The 18609-nt window shown below is 38.3% G+C and overlaps 1 protein-coding gene across 2 annotated transcripts in view; it reads right to left on the bottom strand.

Moving 5' to 3' along the window:
• Nucleotides 1-18609, bottom strand: part of BRINP3 (BMP/retinoic acid inducible neural specific 3) — a 193742-nt gene that overhangs the window by 109167 nt on the left and 65966 nt on the right. The window contains exon 2 of one of the 2 annotated variants that reach the window (XM_037142914.2): nt 2133-2323. The exons of the other annotated variant lie outside the window; for it this stretch is intronic. Within the exon in view, the coding sequence (XP_036998809.2) occupies nt 2133-2323 (191 nt within the window). The remainder of the gene's footprint in view (nt 1-2132; nt 2324-18609) is intronic. 2 annotated transcript variants of the gene reach the window in all.

The raw sequence follows: 18609 nt of genomic DNA, 5'->3' as shown, positions 1-18609 counted from the left end.
CATCAATGCATCACATTGCAATGATGCCACACCCTGTGACAAGGACAATATTCTCCATTGACACACATGCTCCTGTGACTCTGTCCTGTAGGTGTCTCTTTCTACTAGAGAAACTGAAAAAGCAGAGAAGTGACTTCACAGGTGTTGAAGTCTCACAATGGGTCAGATAAAAACAAACTGAAAAGGAGGGGGAGGTCAGGACTCAACGCCAGGTTTGTTTGATGTCTCTGTCTTACTATGTCAGTGTCACTCATCTGTGGAGGAAGGGAACAGAGGGACAGTATGATTCCATGGCCAGCCTTTCCTGCCTAAGCCACCCGCACCTTTCACCTGAGCTCCTCAGACGGCACGCAGACTGATGGCTTTCAATGTGCCTGGGAGCTGCCCTTGCCCAGCCTGCCCGGGCTTGGCTCCCCTGGTCTCTCATGTGTGGTTCTCTCCAACCCTGAGTCTTTATTTGTTTAACGGATACATCTGATTCCCTGGGCGTGCTTCTTTCATTCAGTCTCCCTCCTAAATTATATCTCAATTATCCTCTGCATGCATTAGACTCCTGACATTTACTCAGTGAACTGGATACCCTCGGCCTCCCAGCAAAGTGAGGCTTCACTTATTTATCCATTTAACAACGATTTAATGAGACCCTGTGCCTGGCACTATTTAACTACAGGGGTAAAGTGGTGATTAGTACAGGCAAGGTCCCTATTTTCAGGAAAATCTGCAGGAGTGACTGACAACGAACCAGGAAACAAATATATAAATATTCCATACACCAATAATGCTACAAAGACCACAAAGATCTCGAAATAGGAGAGAACATCAGGGGTCTGCCGGGCACTAGTGCTGGCAGGATGGTCGGGAAGGGCCTCCTTCACAAGGTAACATTAGAACAGAATGACCATGGTGGCTGACAAAACCCAAGCACGAGGAGGACAGGCTGCTGTCAGGGCGTCCAATAAACCCCAGGCAGGCATTCGGGTTTTAAGTGCACAGCTATAGGCTTTAATTTAAGGCAGGAAATGATTGGACCTTGAATGTTGGTAAGACCTGAGTGGAGGGTGGGCTTTAGGATTGTTCTGGAAGGAACGTGATGTGGACTTGGTTTGCGGATGCTGGGGGGTGGAGGTCAGGAAAGAGTCTGGTGTGAGCTGCGTCCTGTAGGAAGAGACGAACCTGATCCGATGACAGATCAGACGAGTGGGAAGAGGGAAGAGAAGACTGGTCACCTAAGAGTGGGGGGAACAAAGAACAGGTGGTCCCTCCTGTCACTTCTCCATGGGCTCGGATCAGCCTGCCCGCCTTCCTAAAACTTGCTGAGAAACTCACTGTTCCCATGCAGTTCTGTTCGATGCCCTTCATTCCAGGAAAGAATAACATCTTCTTCTCAATGGAATGGTTGCACATTAGATAAAGTAATACATGAAATAAAATGTATAACATTCTGGGATATTCTTAACTTTTTAGGCAAATGCCATGTATTTTTTCTGTTAGATATTGCCTCCCAAAATATCATTTAAATGCATTGAAAATGCTGAATTATACATCTCCATAATAAAATATGGATCTAATGATATTAAACCATAGCTTTCTGAATTTTTATAAATCCATAAATTGATTGAGGGATAAGTTATATGATCAATCTCTACTTTCACATTATGCATAATTAATATTTATCATTCCTTGCATATTGTATATCAACTATAATCAGAAATACTACAATGGTATTAAAAATGTGACTTTAGATCTCCAATATTTACCCCGGAAAAATATTTTCTGCTTTCTATAACCTAAAGAAAGGACTCCCATCTGTGATTAGACTATACATATCACTCAATTTTTAAATACAACTTGGCGTATTATCTTGAGAGTGTATAATAACAACGCCCGTATTTAATGAATGTTAGTAAATTGTAAATTGCTTCCAGGCAGAAACTGATACTTATCTACCTCACATAACACCACTGTGAACACCGTACAAGGCATTTAGTGATAACTTCGTGTGTTGAATGACTTAATGATTGAATTCTAGAATCATTCCAACTGTAGCTATCTGGATCAATCAACACTTTTTTGAATTTATACAGTTTTCTGCACAAGCACACACAGGCACAAGTATTTTCAAAGAGTCGTACCTCCCAGAGTAGCAGATAGCAAGAAATGTGTCCCATATTTCTTGATAAGGTTTTCTGTGATTTGCTGAAGGGAAGGTCGACGTCCCAAAAGTCTTATGTTGCGGAAGAATTCAGGGGCAAGAGGCAGAGGGGAGCCAAGGAAATGTCTTCTCTCAACTGCAAGGTTATTTACTTTCCAGCGGCCAAACTCCCTGAAAAGCAAATTTATTTTTTTATTCATAAATACATAATCTATCCGAATGTTTTCATTTGAAAAGTTCACTTGGTAGTCTAGCCGGGGTCACTACATTATAGCACCTCTTGCTTGTAGTCATGGCACGTGCCACGAACAGGAGAAGCAATATTATAATTTACTTAATTGGAGTAAATATTCTAAAACGCAGTCATGTGGAGGAAAAAATAAACCACTCAAAGTAAACAGTTTCTACTGATTTTCCCCCCTAAGAAAAAATGTACTCATAAAAAAATGATTCTACTGTGCATAGAATATGAATATAGAGTTATTAAACAAGGAAAAAAACTAATATAATATTTTTCATTTTCTAAGGGAAATTGAAAAAAGAGAATGGATTTATTTTCATCACTCTAATGATCCCTTTGTTGATTCATTTTAGTGTGGAAACTTGTAATAACTTAAGGACATTATAGAGTTGTGAAGAATTTTAAAAGAACATGATTGAAAGAGAAACTTTTTTTTACAATAATTATTGTTGAAAACATATTTTGAAACCCAAATTCAACCTGACTGCCAATTTCCCAAGCTGAAAAAATGACTTAAGTTGGGTGGGCCAAATGAAAAAAGTGGCAGATAGGGTTGTAAAATGGTTTTAACAAATTTGTCATTTTCGGAGACCAGTTAATAACACTAATTTAACAAAAAAAATTATTCACGGTTTACTGTTCACTGTCTATTGTTATCAGAAATCTTGCTAGTGATTTAGATGAATGTAAGAAAACCTCTGACCTCGGGGCTCAAGGATTACAATAAGCAAGATAAAATGGGAATCAATTCATTGCAATTCAAAGACTTTAAAACATTTTGATGTGCAAGAATACAAGTGCGCAAAAGCTCATGCAGCACAAGTCCTCTAGCCAATTTATCACTACCATTGGGTGTAAATGCTACTAATCTAAGTCACTGTGAATATGCTTTCTCTCCCCTTACACTCACAGACCTTATACAGCTGGGAAGAACCTAAGACAGGGCCAGCCTCCTGGGGCTCCTTCATCATCAGAGGGACCAGTCCACTAGCCTCCATGAAGTTTGTAGTCTGATTCACCTTCTGACATTTCAGTTGGACAAAACACCTTCCCCCACCCCCCACCCCGGAGTCATTTATCCTGTGTCATGCAACAACCAAATCTAAAGGGCAAACTCTCTGGGAGTCTCACCAGACTAAGAGTAAAACTAATCAACCAATCAACTAACCAAATCAGGGAGTAAAACCAATATTGTTAGTAACTACAGCAAATTGTTATCCTAATTTCAAGAAGTAATTGTTCATCTAAAATTCTTCTCTTGGCCAGTTTTTCCTATTTTCATATAAAGAATGAAGTAAAATATTCCACTTTCACTGTATATATCCCAAAAGTGTAATTTGTGTAGAAAAACATAGATGTTGATTTGAGATCTGAGAGCTCTCATTTCCATTCACCCCACTTGGTTTGTATTATAGTGATATGTGGCCATCATTACAATCTCTATACATTTTGGTGAAAACCCAGGGAGAAAGTACTGAATGAGCCCGAAGAAGTGGTGATAACACTTCAGGTAAAAAAGTCAGGTCTGCACAGTTAAGTACCAGATTGGAAGTAGCAGTAATTAGATCCAAATACAAATACTTAGTGCCTCGTTCTTCCAGGGCACCGGGTAAGACCGGGGTTTACTGGTGTCCTTTCAAGTTAGCGTACCCACGTGGCTTACTTTGACCAGTGAACGATGAGCCTGTTGGCTCAGCCTGGTCCCTCATTCTGGGACCTTGATACCCAACCCCCACCCCACCCCCGCAGCTCGATGGGCTGCGCGCAGGCATAAACTAAAAAGAAATTTTGTCATGTAAAACTACCCAGATTACGAGCTTCTTTGATGGTTCATTGCTTGCAATCTAATCTAGTACACCATGACCGATGTACAGCTTTTTGACGTTGGGGTAACTTAAGAAAACAATAAGGAACGACGACGGTGCATGTACCGCAAACTCCTGGCTACAGTGTTTCCTTTCCTGAAGATAAGGTTCTCCTCCCTTGTAACTAGACTAGGCATTTATTAAAGTTGGGGAAAAGGAAGCAATGGTGTGCTGAATTGAAAAGACGCTGTCGGGCATGGTTATCATAACGAGAGTACATTACCAGCAGGCACCTAAGGTATCGGTCCGACCAGACGCATTATGCTTCTATTAAGTAAGAACACTGTTGTTTCCAAATAATGCCGCCTTCTACCCACAGCCTTCGCGGAGTGCGCGTCTCTGCCTCTCATAACTTTGGACATTTCAGACGAAATAGGCATAATCATTAGAGTTTAATGTAACTTGGCCCTCTCAGAAGCGCGGCTATTTTGTAAAAACACACAAATGGGCTATAACCAGCTCAGCCAGAGCATTACTTTGAAAATGTTTTTGTTGGCTCTAAGGAGCCTCTATTAGTTGATGAGAGTTGTGTGCTTGCCTGCTCAAAATTCTGACTTGCAAGCATCTATTATTCTGTGTGTCCACGTAATGTTGACTTTTCTACAACAATATTATCATTTATCCCTACACACCTCATGCAGACGGTTGGAAAGCAAGACATCATCATTTTGCCACACTGCCTTTTTATTCGTGTTTAAATTCTATGTGAATATGTAATGGTATTCAATGTATTGAAAATGTATTAACTACCATGATTTCTTTAAAATTATACATGCATACTTGATCCCCCCCTCAAAAAGTAGAAGCTACCACCGTTGACATTGGATATTTTGGACTCAATATCAAAGAAAAAGCCGCATAAAAACAGTGACAAAATTAGATGATGCTGTTGATGAAATGATTTATCTTTATCTGCTAATTCACACTAAGTAAAGTTGCTTGCCTAAGCCCTAGAGGCTATTATTGCATTGCCTTTCACAGTACTACATTGGCTGGCTTACAATTTTAATTCTATCTGTATTCATTGAAATTGGCAGATGCCACAGAATATTAAAACAAAACATAATACCCAAGCGCTAACTGACTGAGAAGAAATCCAGCAGAAGCATCATAAATTGACTTGCCAATTTTCAGTACCAATAACTTCCTAATTACATCGGTAAAATCGCACTGATCTTAAGAATGGCCACCAATAATCAATACTAGTTTTCCCTCATTTTATGATGTGTAACTGGTAGTTGTAAAGCGGGACCTTTTAACAGTCTTTCTGTGTAGCTCCCACAGCTGACAAACGATGCTGTTTTCCGTTTGGACAGGAAAAGGCAAATGTTCCTAGTGGATCGGATGACCGCCTCTGAAGCGAGAGTTTCTAAAGCAGCTGAAAGCCAAGCAGTGGGCAGCCCAGAGAATGGGCTTTCTTTGGCCTCCAGATACTTGATACGCCAATACCACCTTTAAAAAAATATCTAAGAGTACAGGGGGCTTCAAAGCTTTGGAAGGTATTTTTGGAAAAGGCAAGGGATTTCGCAGAATAAATCTGTGCACTTAAAAGCACCATGACAGACAGGGGTCGTGTAAAATGTTTACACACAGGATTTCTGAGGAGCACCATTCACTGAGTAGTGCATTTTGAATGAGCTCCCAAACTGAGAGTAGATTAGAGAACACAAATTAGTGAGATGGCCCCCAGCAGTGCCCCTCCCTGGGAGGCAGCAGACTTCACTGTGGCTCTGGCCTCCTGACCAGAGCAGACAGTAAACTGAAACGGAGACGCAGTTACAGAGACATGTAAAGAATGGTCTGGTGTGGCTAGTGATGGATACTTCTAGTTCTGAAAGCATCTTAAATTTTCAGGGCTATCAAATGCCTGGAAGTTATTTCATTTGATTGTCCATAAGTTTACATCATTTTCTGTAGATAAGGTATTATTTCCATTTTAATAAAAATAATTCAGAATTCCATCATCATAGTCACGGCCATTATTCCCAATGATAATTAATCTGGTAAAAATATAAAGGTACCACATGCTTGTACCATCACAGGTAGAAATCATTTCTAGTATCCACGCTTAAATCAAACCACTGTTTGAAGAGATGTTGGCAAAAGGTTTGATGTAAAAAGTCCACATGCATGGTTGTAACAGGGTGCAGGCAAGGGGGGGGTCCCCAGTTAGGGATTTGGAATGGGGTCCAGAGCTCAAGGTGTCCAAGATATATTAGAAAGATATGTAGGATGTGTTCATCCCTCCCCCCACCACAGGTGTCAGTGGGGGCAGGGACACATGGAGCAGGGCCATTGAGAGCTGTTTTGCATAGCAACAGCTTTGCAGCTAACCTCTGGCATGGTCACTTAACACATCTATAATTTTTAACTGGTTTGATAGATATGTTAAATAGCTGTGGCTGTGCTTTGAGCCAGGGGGAAGGAAGTGACTCCCACCCAAGAAGTAACTGGGAGGCAATCCCCCTGGATTACAGTGCGCACGTGAGAGCTTGGAGATGATTGGCTCCACGCCACGGGGCCACACCTGCCCAGACCCACTAGGGCAGCCCAGTAAAGCTGGAAGGATATGGGAGTGCTGGCAGGTGTAGCCGATTGTGGGAGGAGTCGAAAAAGGGGCTGCAGAGGAAGATTGGCGTGGGGATTGAAAACCCAGATGCGGCAGCTATTGATGGGAGAATCACCGGGCTTTGGCCACAGTGGAAACTCCTACAGCCATGTGAGAGAGAATCCCCATGGGGCAGGAGAGAATCATGCAGCTTTAGCACAGAATCACCACTTGGTTTTGCCCGAGTGGATACCCCTTCGCAGCTTTGCCAAGGAGAACTACATGGTTTTGGCAGAATCGAGACCTCCCCGCAGCCTTGGTAAAGAGAGGACCACAAGGTTGCTGGGAGCCTGAATCACAGACTTCTACTTTTTTTCTTGAGATGCTGTACCCCAGACTAGGGCCGAGGGAGAAGGAAGGACTGTGTGAGGCCATGGTTATCCTACAGAACTTTTGATACAGGGTGTAGCTGGGGGGGGGGGGCAAAAAAAAGACCTGGAATGGTGTCCAGAATTCAAAGTGTATAGGAATATTGGAGAGACATATGAGATGTCCTCACCCCGCCCCAGGGGGAAGAGACAAATAGAACCAGGGCCATTGAGAGCTGTTTTGCATAGCAACAGTTTTGCAGCTAACCTCTGGAATGATTATTTAACATATCTATGACCTTTAACTGGTTTCATAGATATGTTAAATAGCAGTGGCCAAGTTTGGAGCCAGGGAGAAGGGGGTGGCTGGGACTCAGGATGTAACTAGGCGGCTGTGCTCCTGAGGGAGAGGCCTGCGTGGGAGGAAGAGATGGGCTCCAGGACATGAGGGGATAACTGCCCAGGTGAAAGGGAAAACCAGGCAGCTTTGCCAGAATGGAGATCCCTGCAGCCAGGTGAAGAAGAAAGCCACATGCTTTTGGTGGAGTGTGAACCCCTGAAGCTTTGGTAGAAGAGGCCCACGCGGCTTTGGGGTGCCCCCTTTGGCCGCGTGGCCTGGAAAGCAAGAGAGACTTTGACTGGAACTGGGTACAAAGAACTCTTGCCAGTGGACCGTGAGAGGGGACCACAGTACTTTGGATTAACTAGAGAGATCCTGCCTGCACAGTGATACAGCTGACGGTGCCAGCGGCCTGCAACACAGACGTGTGCTCTTTTCCTGATTTACGGTACCCGGAGTTGGGACAGTGGGAGAAGGGAGCACTGTGTGGGTGTAGATGTATACCCTAAAGGACTTTGATATTTTTAGTGGAGGCGTTGGGCCTGAATAGCATTAAATAAACATTTTGTTTCCTTTTCACGAATCTCTGGCAGTGAGAGATGTCTTTCCAATTAGTGGCGGACAGAAGAGCCCAGTAGATATTCCTATTCTGTCCCTGGGAGGGGGCCCCTGTCCTCTAGCAGTTTTTGGCATCCCTAGATGGGCCAAATATTGCCCCTCCCTCGACCTCTTGTTCGGTAACACTTTGATATTTTAATGAAGACATTAGGTCACTACTCAGTCTGTATAGCTGTAAATAAATATTTCCTTTCCTTTTCACAAATCTCTGGGATTGAGGAACATCTTTCCTCTGAGGGCAGACAACGAACCTGGGGGGCTACTTTTGGCAACAGTATATCGTTCTCCCCCTTGGCCCCTGTGTTCTGTAACATGCTGTCAATGAATGACTTTTTAAATTGAAGAGAGAGGGGATTGTGTAACAAGAAAACTCATTTCTTTCTAAATATTGGAAGTACAGTTTAACATCTGTTACCACTTACCACAATTTTTCATCAGTTACATACATATAATTATACAGATTTGGTAATTATTGATCAGTGCAGAGAAAGTAAAGACCGACATATTGAGCTAAAATAAAATACCCACTCTGGTTCTCTCTCTAAAAAGAAATAAACAAACATGAGGTGTCTATTTTTACATTGCTAGTTTAAAAAGCAATTCTTTATCTTGGTTACAAAATGGAAAATATTTGCATTTCATATAGGAATTTAAATATTTGGGGGAGGCAAAGCTAGTTTTGTTTTTGTTTTTAAAGAGAATGGCTTCAGGAGTCGGATGTCTCAAGCTTGAAATCCCATTCTCACCAACTCAGCTCACAGAATTAGAAGCTCTGTGAATGTTGGCGAGCTGTTAACCCCACTGATGGACGATCATTCTGTTTCTGAGCGTACATCTCATAACACTGACTCTGCGGAGTTTTTGAAGATGTAAAATTTGTACCACCACTGAAATGGTTCAGGGTCCATTGTTTATGTCACTCTGAATTTTGGTACATGAACCCTTGTGGAGTCACAGATTTGTGTCTCGGGTTGCCCATGCTGCAAATACATATGAATATTGACCAAGGTAATAAGTTTGGGTGGAATCAATGAGCAAAATTTATAAGATAATTTATACATATAACTGAACTCAAAGAATCTGTGAATTGTTCTTCTTGGTCCAGACACAGACTAATAAGTTAAATGCTCCTGAGGGAGAAAAAAATGCCAAAATTATATTTATCTGATCATGAAAACATAATCTGCATTTTGATACTTTCTTTAAACATTTACACCATCATTTCATTGGGATTTCTTCATATACAATCCCTACATTAAACGGTGGATCAAACGTTTATAATCCATGAATTATAACAAGGTACCTAAACAATTAAATATCTGAGCTTGTAATAAATTTACTGCTTCATTTCAAATAACATAAGGTAAAAAGGCGAAACCAAGGTATTTTTTTAGAGAAATTACATTTTTGAGACAAGCTGTCAATCTTTCTATAAAATTTTGCATAATAAAATCAGGTGTAAATAGTAACTCGATTTCATAAAATACATGTTTTATAATGTCTTAAAGAAAGATCTTTTTAAATGTTATAATTTTCTCCATGCAGTTAAGGAAATTAAAAATCCTGTAGTAAGTCATAGGCTTTAAGATATGCATAATTCATTTCATTTTGCTATTAATTTTGTCTCTCACACCACTGTGTGGGAGGTAAGGAGGCTGGTGTTTTGTGGCAAAACAAATATTCAGAAAAAATCTGTAATCTTAATTTTGCAAAGTATAGATCATTCATCCCCCAAATTATAATCTTTTGGCTGGAATCGGGCTTGAGTTGCAAGAACACCATTTTATAAACATCAGGCTGGTGAGACATAAGTTGGCGGGGCTTCCTTCTTCTCTATTATCATCAGGATCCATGGATTACTAATTGAAACATGGTATCTAATGTGCACTTAACTATTGCTGTCTTCTATGTTTAGGACATAAATAAAACAAATCTGTTAAATATCCCCCGGGGCAGGCTACAAAGATACCAATAACACATGCGGACACTGCTCTGTTATCTGGGCCCCCAACCCTGTCTCCAACCAACTGTGGGATGTACTCCTGTTGGACGGTCCCCATAACCAAATGTCCCATGGTGTAACGACTCTTCTGTGGGTGACTTAACTGCCATGGTGTATACGACAGAACTTTTTCAGATGTGGTTAGCCTATCTGCGAAGAGAACAATGGTGTGCTTTCGGTGGAGCTGATACATTCTACTTGGAAAGCCGCAACTAAGCAAAACAGAAAAACACTCAAAAGGAGTGAGAAAATGTAAGTTAAATGTAAAGAAATTGGGCTATATAATTACTAAATGGACACTGAATAAAGTGAGCTTTTAATACCAAAAATTCAGGCATTAACTTCATTTCTACATTTTAGACCAAAGCAGCAATTAGGTATTCTAACAAGTGGCCTCGCTCGTCCTGGTTAGAGCTTGAATAACCATTTAATAAATTGAGTGTTAGCACTCTTCTGAAAGAACAAGGTCAATTAAAAGTTAGTAAAGCCAGAAGCGCAGATGGTGCTGAATTCACCCAGCTAAAATGAACTACCCTGGATTCGGCTCATTCTCGTTGTTCAATTATTCATGTGATATATGTGAAAATCTGGCAAATTGGAAAATTGCCAGTAATCTGCCCCATCAACGGAAGATGACTCAGCTCTTCTAATTACAGATCCAGACACAATTAAGTACCTTCTCTCCCCCCTTCGGTGTTTTTTAAAGCAGCTAAATCTATAATGAAAAAAAAAGAACAATCAAAAGAAAATCACAGATAATTTAATTTTTTCCCATGAGTCAGTAATTCAAATATCCATTCACATAAAAATTTGGAAAATACATAGTCAACTACTAGACAAGTAATACTGTGTATGAGACGAACTGATAAAAATATTTTATAAAATTGAAACAGGTAGAGAGGAACAATTTTATATTCACTCATCTGTGCACTAAATTATTTTGCACTAAATGACCTTAATATTCTATGCTATAAAATCCTGCATATGGACTTAAGAAATTCAAGTATCTTATTTTTTCTTTACGGTTTCCTCTTTTAAACTTATATAATTCTGTAGGGAAAACTGTATTCTTAAACTTCCCAAAATTATACAAATCTCTAGTATGTGATTAATAATATTTCACAAGGACTTCTATATTGGAAGTTCTCCTATATAGCATCATATCATAGGATGGTTTGTTAACGTGTTAACGATAACATAACGTGTTAACACACGTTAACAATAAAATATGGTTTGCTCTGCAGCATTCAACTGATACTCTGAAAAACAAAGACCACGACAGTCATAACTTTCTGTTTAGAGGAAAGAGAAAAAAATGTGGTTTATTTGTTATGTGGACTTTTGGAACACATATATTACCTCTTCAACGTAATAGAGTCCTTTGAAATGAAACCTGAAGTGGGGGCTAGAAGAAGGTATACTGTTTTTAGGCAAAATGACCTTGATGACCTCGATCTAGTGCATCAAGTTTGTGAAGTAGCAAAGATCTCTGCAGTCTCTCTGGGTAGATCAGTTTTTGGGTTTTGTTGTCTTTTTCTTTTTTTTAAATTTTTTGTGCTAGATCTCACTTAGCACAGATAAACACAGTATGGTTAAAATGAGTAAAGAGAACAGACCTGGATAAATGGTTTACATAAATGTTGTATCTCAAAAGTAAATGGGGTAATTCTTATGCATAACATTCATAAAACATTTTAGGACATTTAAATAAAAAGTTCTATTATAAAATAATATATTACCTCAATCTTTATCATTGCTCAATTTTTACAGCCTTGCTTAACAGTTAAAATGACTACTGACAGTACTAATTTCTCCACTCATCAATCACCTCCAGAAAAGCTGAATGGCGCTGAGGGGCACAGGCTCTTTGTACCCCGAGTCTCTCCTGAGTGCAAAATGCTATGGGTCCTGTGTAGTGAGTTTTATCACTTGACAGATTTGAAAACCAAGCCCTACTTAAGTTTGGTTAAATTACATTGCAAAGCTCAAAGACTAATAGTTAAGAATACAAATGAAAAGTTAAAACATGTAATTTATATTAAAACATTTATAGTTTTGTTCAAAATTAAATTCACTGTGATGAACTGAACCTCCTTTTAAAGACATTTAAATAGTCCCTAGATATAAAAAATAATGTTATTCATCAAATCTAGGAGGAAAAGTATGGACTATCCCAAAATTATGATGTCATATTCCTATCATCCTCTGACTATACAAATAGCCTTATGCATCCAAGCACTTAATAAATGTTAGTGGATAAAAGAAATGCCATATAATTATTTAAGCTAGTTATTATCATGGCATGATAATATTTACTCCTTCAGTACAAATTCTATTTTTTCTTTTTGTAATTAAAATGTTTTTCAAGTGTAGGTCATACTCATCAATAATGCTAGGCATCGCTCATCTCTAAAGAAAAGATTCTGTACTTAGAAATAATTTCTTTTTCCTTTTTCTTACATCTGTGCTTTGAAATAGCAACAAAAAGATAATTAAAGCAATGAAAACAGTTTCCATTTACAGCAAAATCATGAAAAGTCTCTAATATGAAAATAATTAAATATGCTGGACTAAAATTTCTTAAGATCTGATGAAATGGCATGAAAATTAAAATTCTTCAGAATCAAAAATAGAAAAAGCTAGAACACAGAAATGTAAGAAAATAAAAATAATACATTATGTAAAACTGAATAATGCTCTGTATCAGTAATTCTTAGAAATAGCTAAGGTAGTTCTAAACATGAAACTTATAATCTCAGATTACATTATAGAAGCAAAAAAAAAAAAGACTGAAAAAGAGTTAGATATACACCTCTAATAGAAAACCAAGATAACAAAACAAAAGCAAGAAATAAAAGGCAAACATAAAGAAGAAAGTAATAACATAAAATAATACAATAGAGAGAAGCCATAAAAACAAACATTGATTCTTTGACCTACACAACAAAAATTAAAATAGACAAGTTGAACTATATCAAAATTAAAAACTCTTTCATCAAAGGACAAAATCAATAGAGTAAAAAAGCCACCTATGGAATGGAAGGTATTCAACAATATTTGCAAATCATATATCTGATAAGAGGATGATGTCCAGCATACATAAAGAACTCCTTTAACTCAGCCAAACCAAGTAAATAAAAAGAATCTGATTATAAAACAATCAAGGAACTTGAATATTTCTTCTTAGAAGACAAATAAATATCCAAAAAGCATATGAAAGGATGTTCAATATTACTAAATATTAGGTAACCATAAAGGAAAAACACAATGAGATATTGTCTCATATCTTCTAGGATGTCTACTATCAGAAAAAAATGAAAGGAAGGAAGGAAAGAAGGACAGAAAGAAGGGGAACATAAGTGTTGTTGAGGATGTGAAGGAATTTTAAACTCTGTGTATTCTTGGTGAAAATATACAGCAAATAGCCACTGTGGAAAACAATATGGTGGATCCTCAAAAAACTGATAATAGAATTACAATATGATCCAGCAATTCTGCTTTTGGGTATATACTCCAAAGAACTGAAAGCAAGATCTCAAAGAAGTATGTGTCTATTTGTATTCATAACAGTTAATATGTGGAAGTAACCCAAGTATCCACAGGTAAATGAACAGATAAGCCAAATGTAATATAAACTACAGGGAGCTATTATTGAGCCTTATAAAGGAACTTTGGACACATGGCTACAATATGGATGAACCTTGACCTTTTGCTAAAGGAAATAAGCCAGTCACAAAAGATAATTACTGTGTGATGCCACCTCTTTGAGGAACCCAGAGGAGTCATAGTCATTGATACAGAACATAAAAGGTGTTTTTCAGGGGCTGGGACAAGGATTGATGGAGATGTGATTTGATGGGTGTGGAATTTCAGCATCATAGGTAAAAGACTCCTGGAGATGGGTGGCAGTTGTATGATCCAAACATACACTTAAAAAGTAATATATTTTCCTTACAGTTATCATAAAACACAACTTTGTAGGAATGTTTAAAATGACTGCTGTGACCAGTATTGAACTCAATGTTTAGATTTTTATTTTACAAATCTTATTCTGTTTTACTCTACATTGTACCATAGAAGAATAGAAATGGGGTAGAAAATTTTGCTTAAAATGAGATCTTGTCAATGCATCATTTGAAGGGAAATCCATTTTCATTTTCTAGTCATTTAATAATTAGTAGATTATTTCTATAAAGGGAAGTTACCTCATGTGCCTTAAAAATGGAATTATTCCTACAAGAGTGTCTTTCATTGTCTGTAATTTGCTCATCTGAAAATATTATTGTCAGTCAGTTCCAGTTGTGAAAATAAAAATTATATGTTAAAACAAGTTTTCAGAACTAAAAATAGAATACACCTGAAGTTAATCTAACACATTCTACTGTAATGTTCTAGTGTAGTGGTTTTGAAACTGTGCCCAGTTTTATGCAAATCCTTCCAGAGTCTGCAGGTGGAACATGAGACCAATCTCTAGTTTTCTGTATATTCCTTCCTATTTGTTACTTTTTTCTTAGCACATTAGTGCTCATATTTTTGTTTCTTATGAACGCAGGTGTCTTAACAGAACCAATTCCTATATTTAAAATAACACCAAGTAAAAAAGCTCATAATGGGAAAAGTTATGAGCAAGATGATAAATTGAATGCAGATCATTCACGGTTGACTGTGCAAAAACTTCTTACTGCCTCTTGACTTCCCATGTACCAAGACAAGCTTTGACAGCTCAGAGTCATGTTTATAGACACACACAGACATTCTGAGAACATAAACTGTAATCAAGATACTAATTCAAATACTAAAATGTGGTTCCAATGCTAACACATCTTGACATATGCCTAAAGATACCATTTTGATACAGTTATCAAGCCAAATTCCTTTTCCAAGGAATAAGATAGGATATGTAAAATGCCTAGCACAAGGCCTGGCACTTAATCATTTACTAAATTATCTCCTCTAAAAGTCAAGACAATCTGTTATGGGCAACTTAAAACAGTATCATGAACTTTTTATGTCTAAATTGTCATACTTTCTCCCTTGGTTACCATTTCCTCAGTCTTCTTCCCACCCCTCAGACCCTCACCTTCACTTCTCTCACTAAAAATTGTACAATGTCAGAAGAGCCCTCTTAGAAAATACCAGAAGCCTCAGACTTATCATGCAAGGCTCCTTACTACTTGTCTTTTCCCAAACTTAACGCTATTTAATCTACATTTTTCCCTTTCCAGGTCACCCCAAATGCACAAGGTAAGAACAAATTCAATGACTAGATTAGTCCATGATGAACTACAAAAAGGATACTTAGTTTTCAACACAAACAACGTAATTCAAGTCACTAAACAACAAGGAAATGCCTGCTAATGAACGTTGATTCCTTAACCTTGCTGGAGGGTGCCGCAGTTTAACTCAGGGAGATCAGGAAACAACCATTTCCCATTTCTCTCACAGCTTACTCACTTAGCAAAAACCAGTTCTCCATGCTAGACCAAGACTTAAAACCCCTCTATCTTTTGATTTAAAACCCAAGCATGTTCCACCATCCTGCACTTGTTCCTGATTGTAGGGTGCAGGAACAACAATGGACTCCATCAGTAAGTGCCAAGACTCATGTGTTAGTACTTAACATAACTTTTTGGGGTTTTCAAAGGTAGGACTTTCGTTTTCATTATCAGGGAAGGCTTCATAGAAGACTTAGCACTTACGCTCTGCCTTGAAGCCTGCCAAGGATTTTTCGATGTGAGAAATGTGAAGAAGGGATTCAAGGCTAAAGAAAGGCCTGAGCGGACATGGATCAGTGGACATGCAGTGAATGCCGATGGACCAGAGATTAGCCCCAGGCCACCAAAAGGCAGACAGAACGGAAAGAGGTATCATCTGTAATAAAATCTGAGAAAAAAAAACCCACCACAAAACAGTGCATAACAGCACAGTGTAGTTGATTAAGAGTCTGAGGACCAAACACAATAGCAATAAAATGATACTATTTTGAGGATTCGAAGAGTGATGTTCATAATGGGTTAATCATGAAATCTGGAAAATATTAACCAGATGTCACTATTGATTCTACTGTTGTCTTGCATAGATATGGAATAAAGATTGCTTTACCCTGTGAGAAAGTTTAAATCATGATGCTTTTATTTTTTTTAAAAAACCTTCTTTATATAAATAGATGTTGATTTGATCTTTTAGATAAAATAAAAATACAAAACAGTGGTGATACTATAAAGACGGAACTGGGATAAAGAGAGAGTGAGAGAGCAAAGGGATAAAACTATGTCAAGTTTATTCTCACAGATCAAAACGAGTTTATAAAGACTGGAAAAACCAAAACTTACAAGGACGGTGCAAGTCGAATGAATGTTCCCATGCCTCGGGGCGTGGTGATTCTATTTTCTGAATATAAATTCAAAGCATAAGGTCTCTGAATTGCACAGAGTATTTAAAAGTCAAGACTGCCCCCAAACTCCTGGATATATGATAACTATCTCTAAGGTCACCTTGTGGATGGAAACACTTAATAATAAAAGCATTTTTATGTTTAAGTAACTAACTGCATTTGAAATGATGCCAAGAATTAATAGAAATGATGATCTTTTATAAATTGTGTTACTGCAAAGTTCAATATAATAATCAGCCCAAAGAACCCCTACACAGTTGAAAATGGACTATAATGTAAAGATGTTGTAAAGGGGAATATAGATGTATTTCAAAGAGCTCAAATAAATCTTGGGATGACATCAAAATGGAGAAAAGTCAAAATGTAGAATCTGTAACACTGCATTTGTGTATTCCCAAAGAGCTATTTGAACCCAAATCAGTTTATGTTTCTTGGTGATCTCTCAAATGCATGGACTCTGCCGCAGAGGGCTGAAATGAGAGGGTGGACTTTCCTCGGTGTTCAAAGCGCCTTCGCTGCAGGCCCGTTCCCTCGTAACTTGTCCTTACATCTCGTAATAGAAAATGAAACAGACCTTAAGAGGCATATTCAATATTCTCAGGTTTTTCTTCTGAAAAGGTTGTCCCCAAAGTTACAGAGAGCTTTCAAAGGTGAGAGGCACAAAGGTTTTGAAAAGTGGAGCAAGATAAAATTTCTTAAATAAAAGCTCTGAAATACTGACCTCGAATCTTAAATTAAATCTCATTTGGTATGGTTAGATAGTAAGAGATAGCTAAGAATATGGGTAATATTCGAGGGGAAATGTCTCAGCACATGTGAAGGGTTATTTCTTTCATCGTCTCGAACATTTAATTGGAATTCTTTGCTAACTTGTGGATATAATACCCTGTTCTGGGAATATGTGGGTTATTGCTTGAGCGAGTTTGACATTCTTTTCAATTTTGAGTTTAAAACAGTGATTTCAGAAATTCCCCAAGGAATCCTTGCAGCCATTCCTATTGTTATCAACCACAAACTTTACTTTGCATATGGATTTTTTACCTTACAAATTAACAAGTCATTCACCACAATTTGAAAACACAAGGAAGGAAAAGTACAATTGTTTGGGCTTCTCTGAGTGCAGTGTAATGAAACATGATGGCTAAAACTGGTTGTTTAGTTCATTAAGTAGGAGAAAGGGCATCGTCCAGCATCTGCTGTCCCCTCAAGGGAAGCTGGTGAGATCCCACAGTAAATCAGACCAACAAAGTGGGCAATGTCTTATTTTCCTGTGTGTCTATCAAGGCAATAAGTAAGAGGAAAGTAAGAGTGCCAGCAGTACAGGTGAATCAGGAGCATGAAAGAAAACCAGAAGTCCAGGCCTGGGGTGGTGAGGAAGGCAGTTTGAACGGTAAAAATGATAAACTCGGACAAACCAAAAGCAGTAACGGCAAGGCTCTCTAAGTGAAAAGTACTACACAGGAAATTCTGTCATCGCCGAAATGATGATGAGATTTTAAAGTGTGGTTGGCACATTTAGTGCTCTATGAGCACAATGTTAATGATCGCCTAGAATCATAATATTTGCAAAAGGAAGAAAGAGACCTCTAACTATTGCCAAGTCTTCTCTAGAGGATGAAATGTGCTGTAGTGGTTTTTTAAAAAAATATGGTAAGATTTACCCAACGGAGTGAGTGAAATGACAATAAATGCATTAATATTTAAAAGGTAAAATTGTACGTATCTGAGAGATATGTTGAAGGAGATATGGCAAGTTTACACAGGAGTTTTTCCTCATCTGCACTGACCGGTTATTTAACTGTTCTGTGTGGCTGAATATTAGGACTCGTGTCACTGAGATTAGACAAGAAAGCGAGACCAACATGACAGGCAGGACAGAACCAGGCGACAGCTGCATAATTACTGCAAATGAAAAGCCTTTGGTTACCTGCAAGGAATCGTAAGAGAACATCCCTTGGCAGTGATGCATCTTCGATGTGCGAAACGGCTGAGCGACACATTCTCAGCCTTTTTGAAAGAAATCTGCACAGTTTTACAAGCTGAATCCTTAATAAATAAATCAACAAAACTGTGCTTACAGG

The sequence above is a fragment of the Artibeus jamaicensis genome, unplaced genomic scaffold, assembly GCF_021234435.1.
Source record: "Artibeus jamaicensis isolate MK-2021 breed Jamaican fruit bat unplaced genomic scaffold, CSHL_Jam_final contig_467, whole genome shotgun sequence".
Lineage (NCBI taxonomy): Eukaryota > Metazoa > Chordata > Mammalia > Chiroptera > Phyllostomidae > Artibeus > Artibeus jamaicensis.
This window is presented reverse-complemented; position numbering and strand designations above follow the sequence as displayed.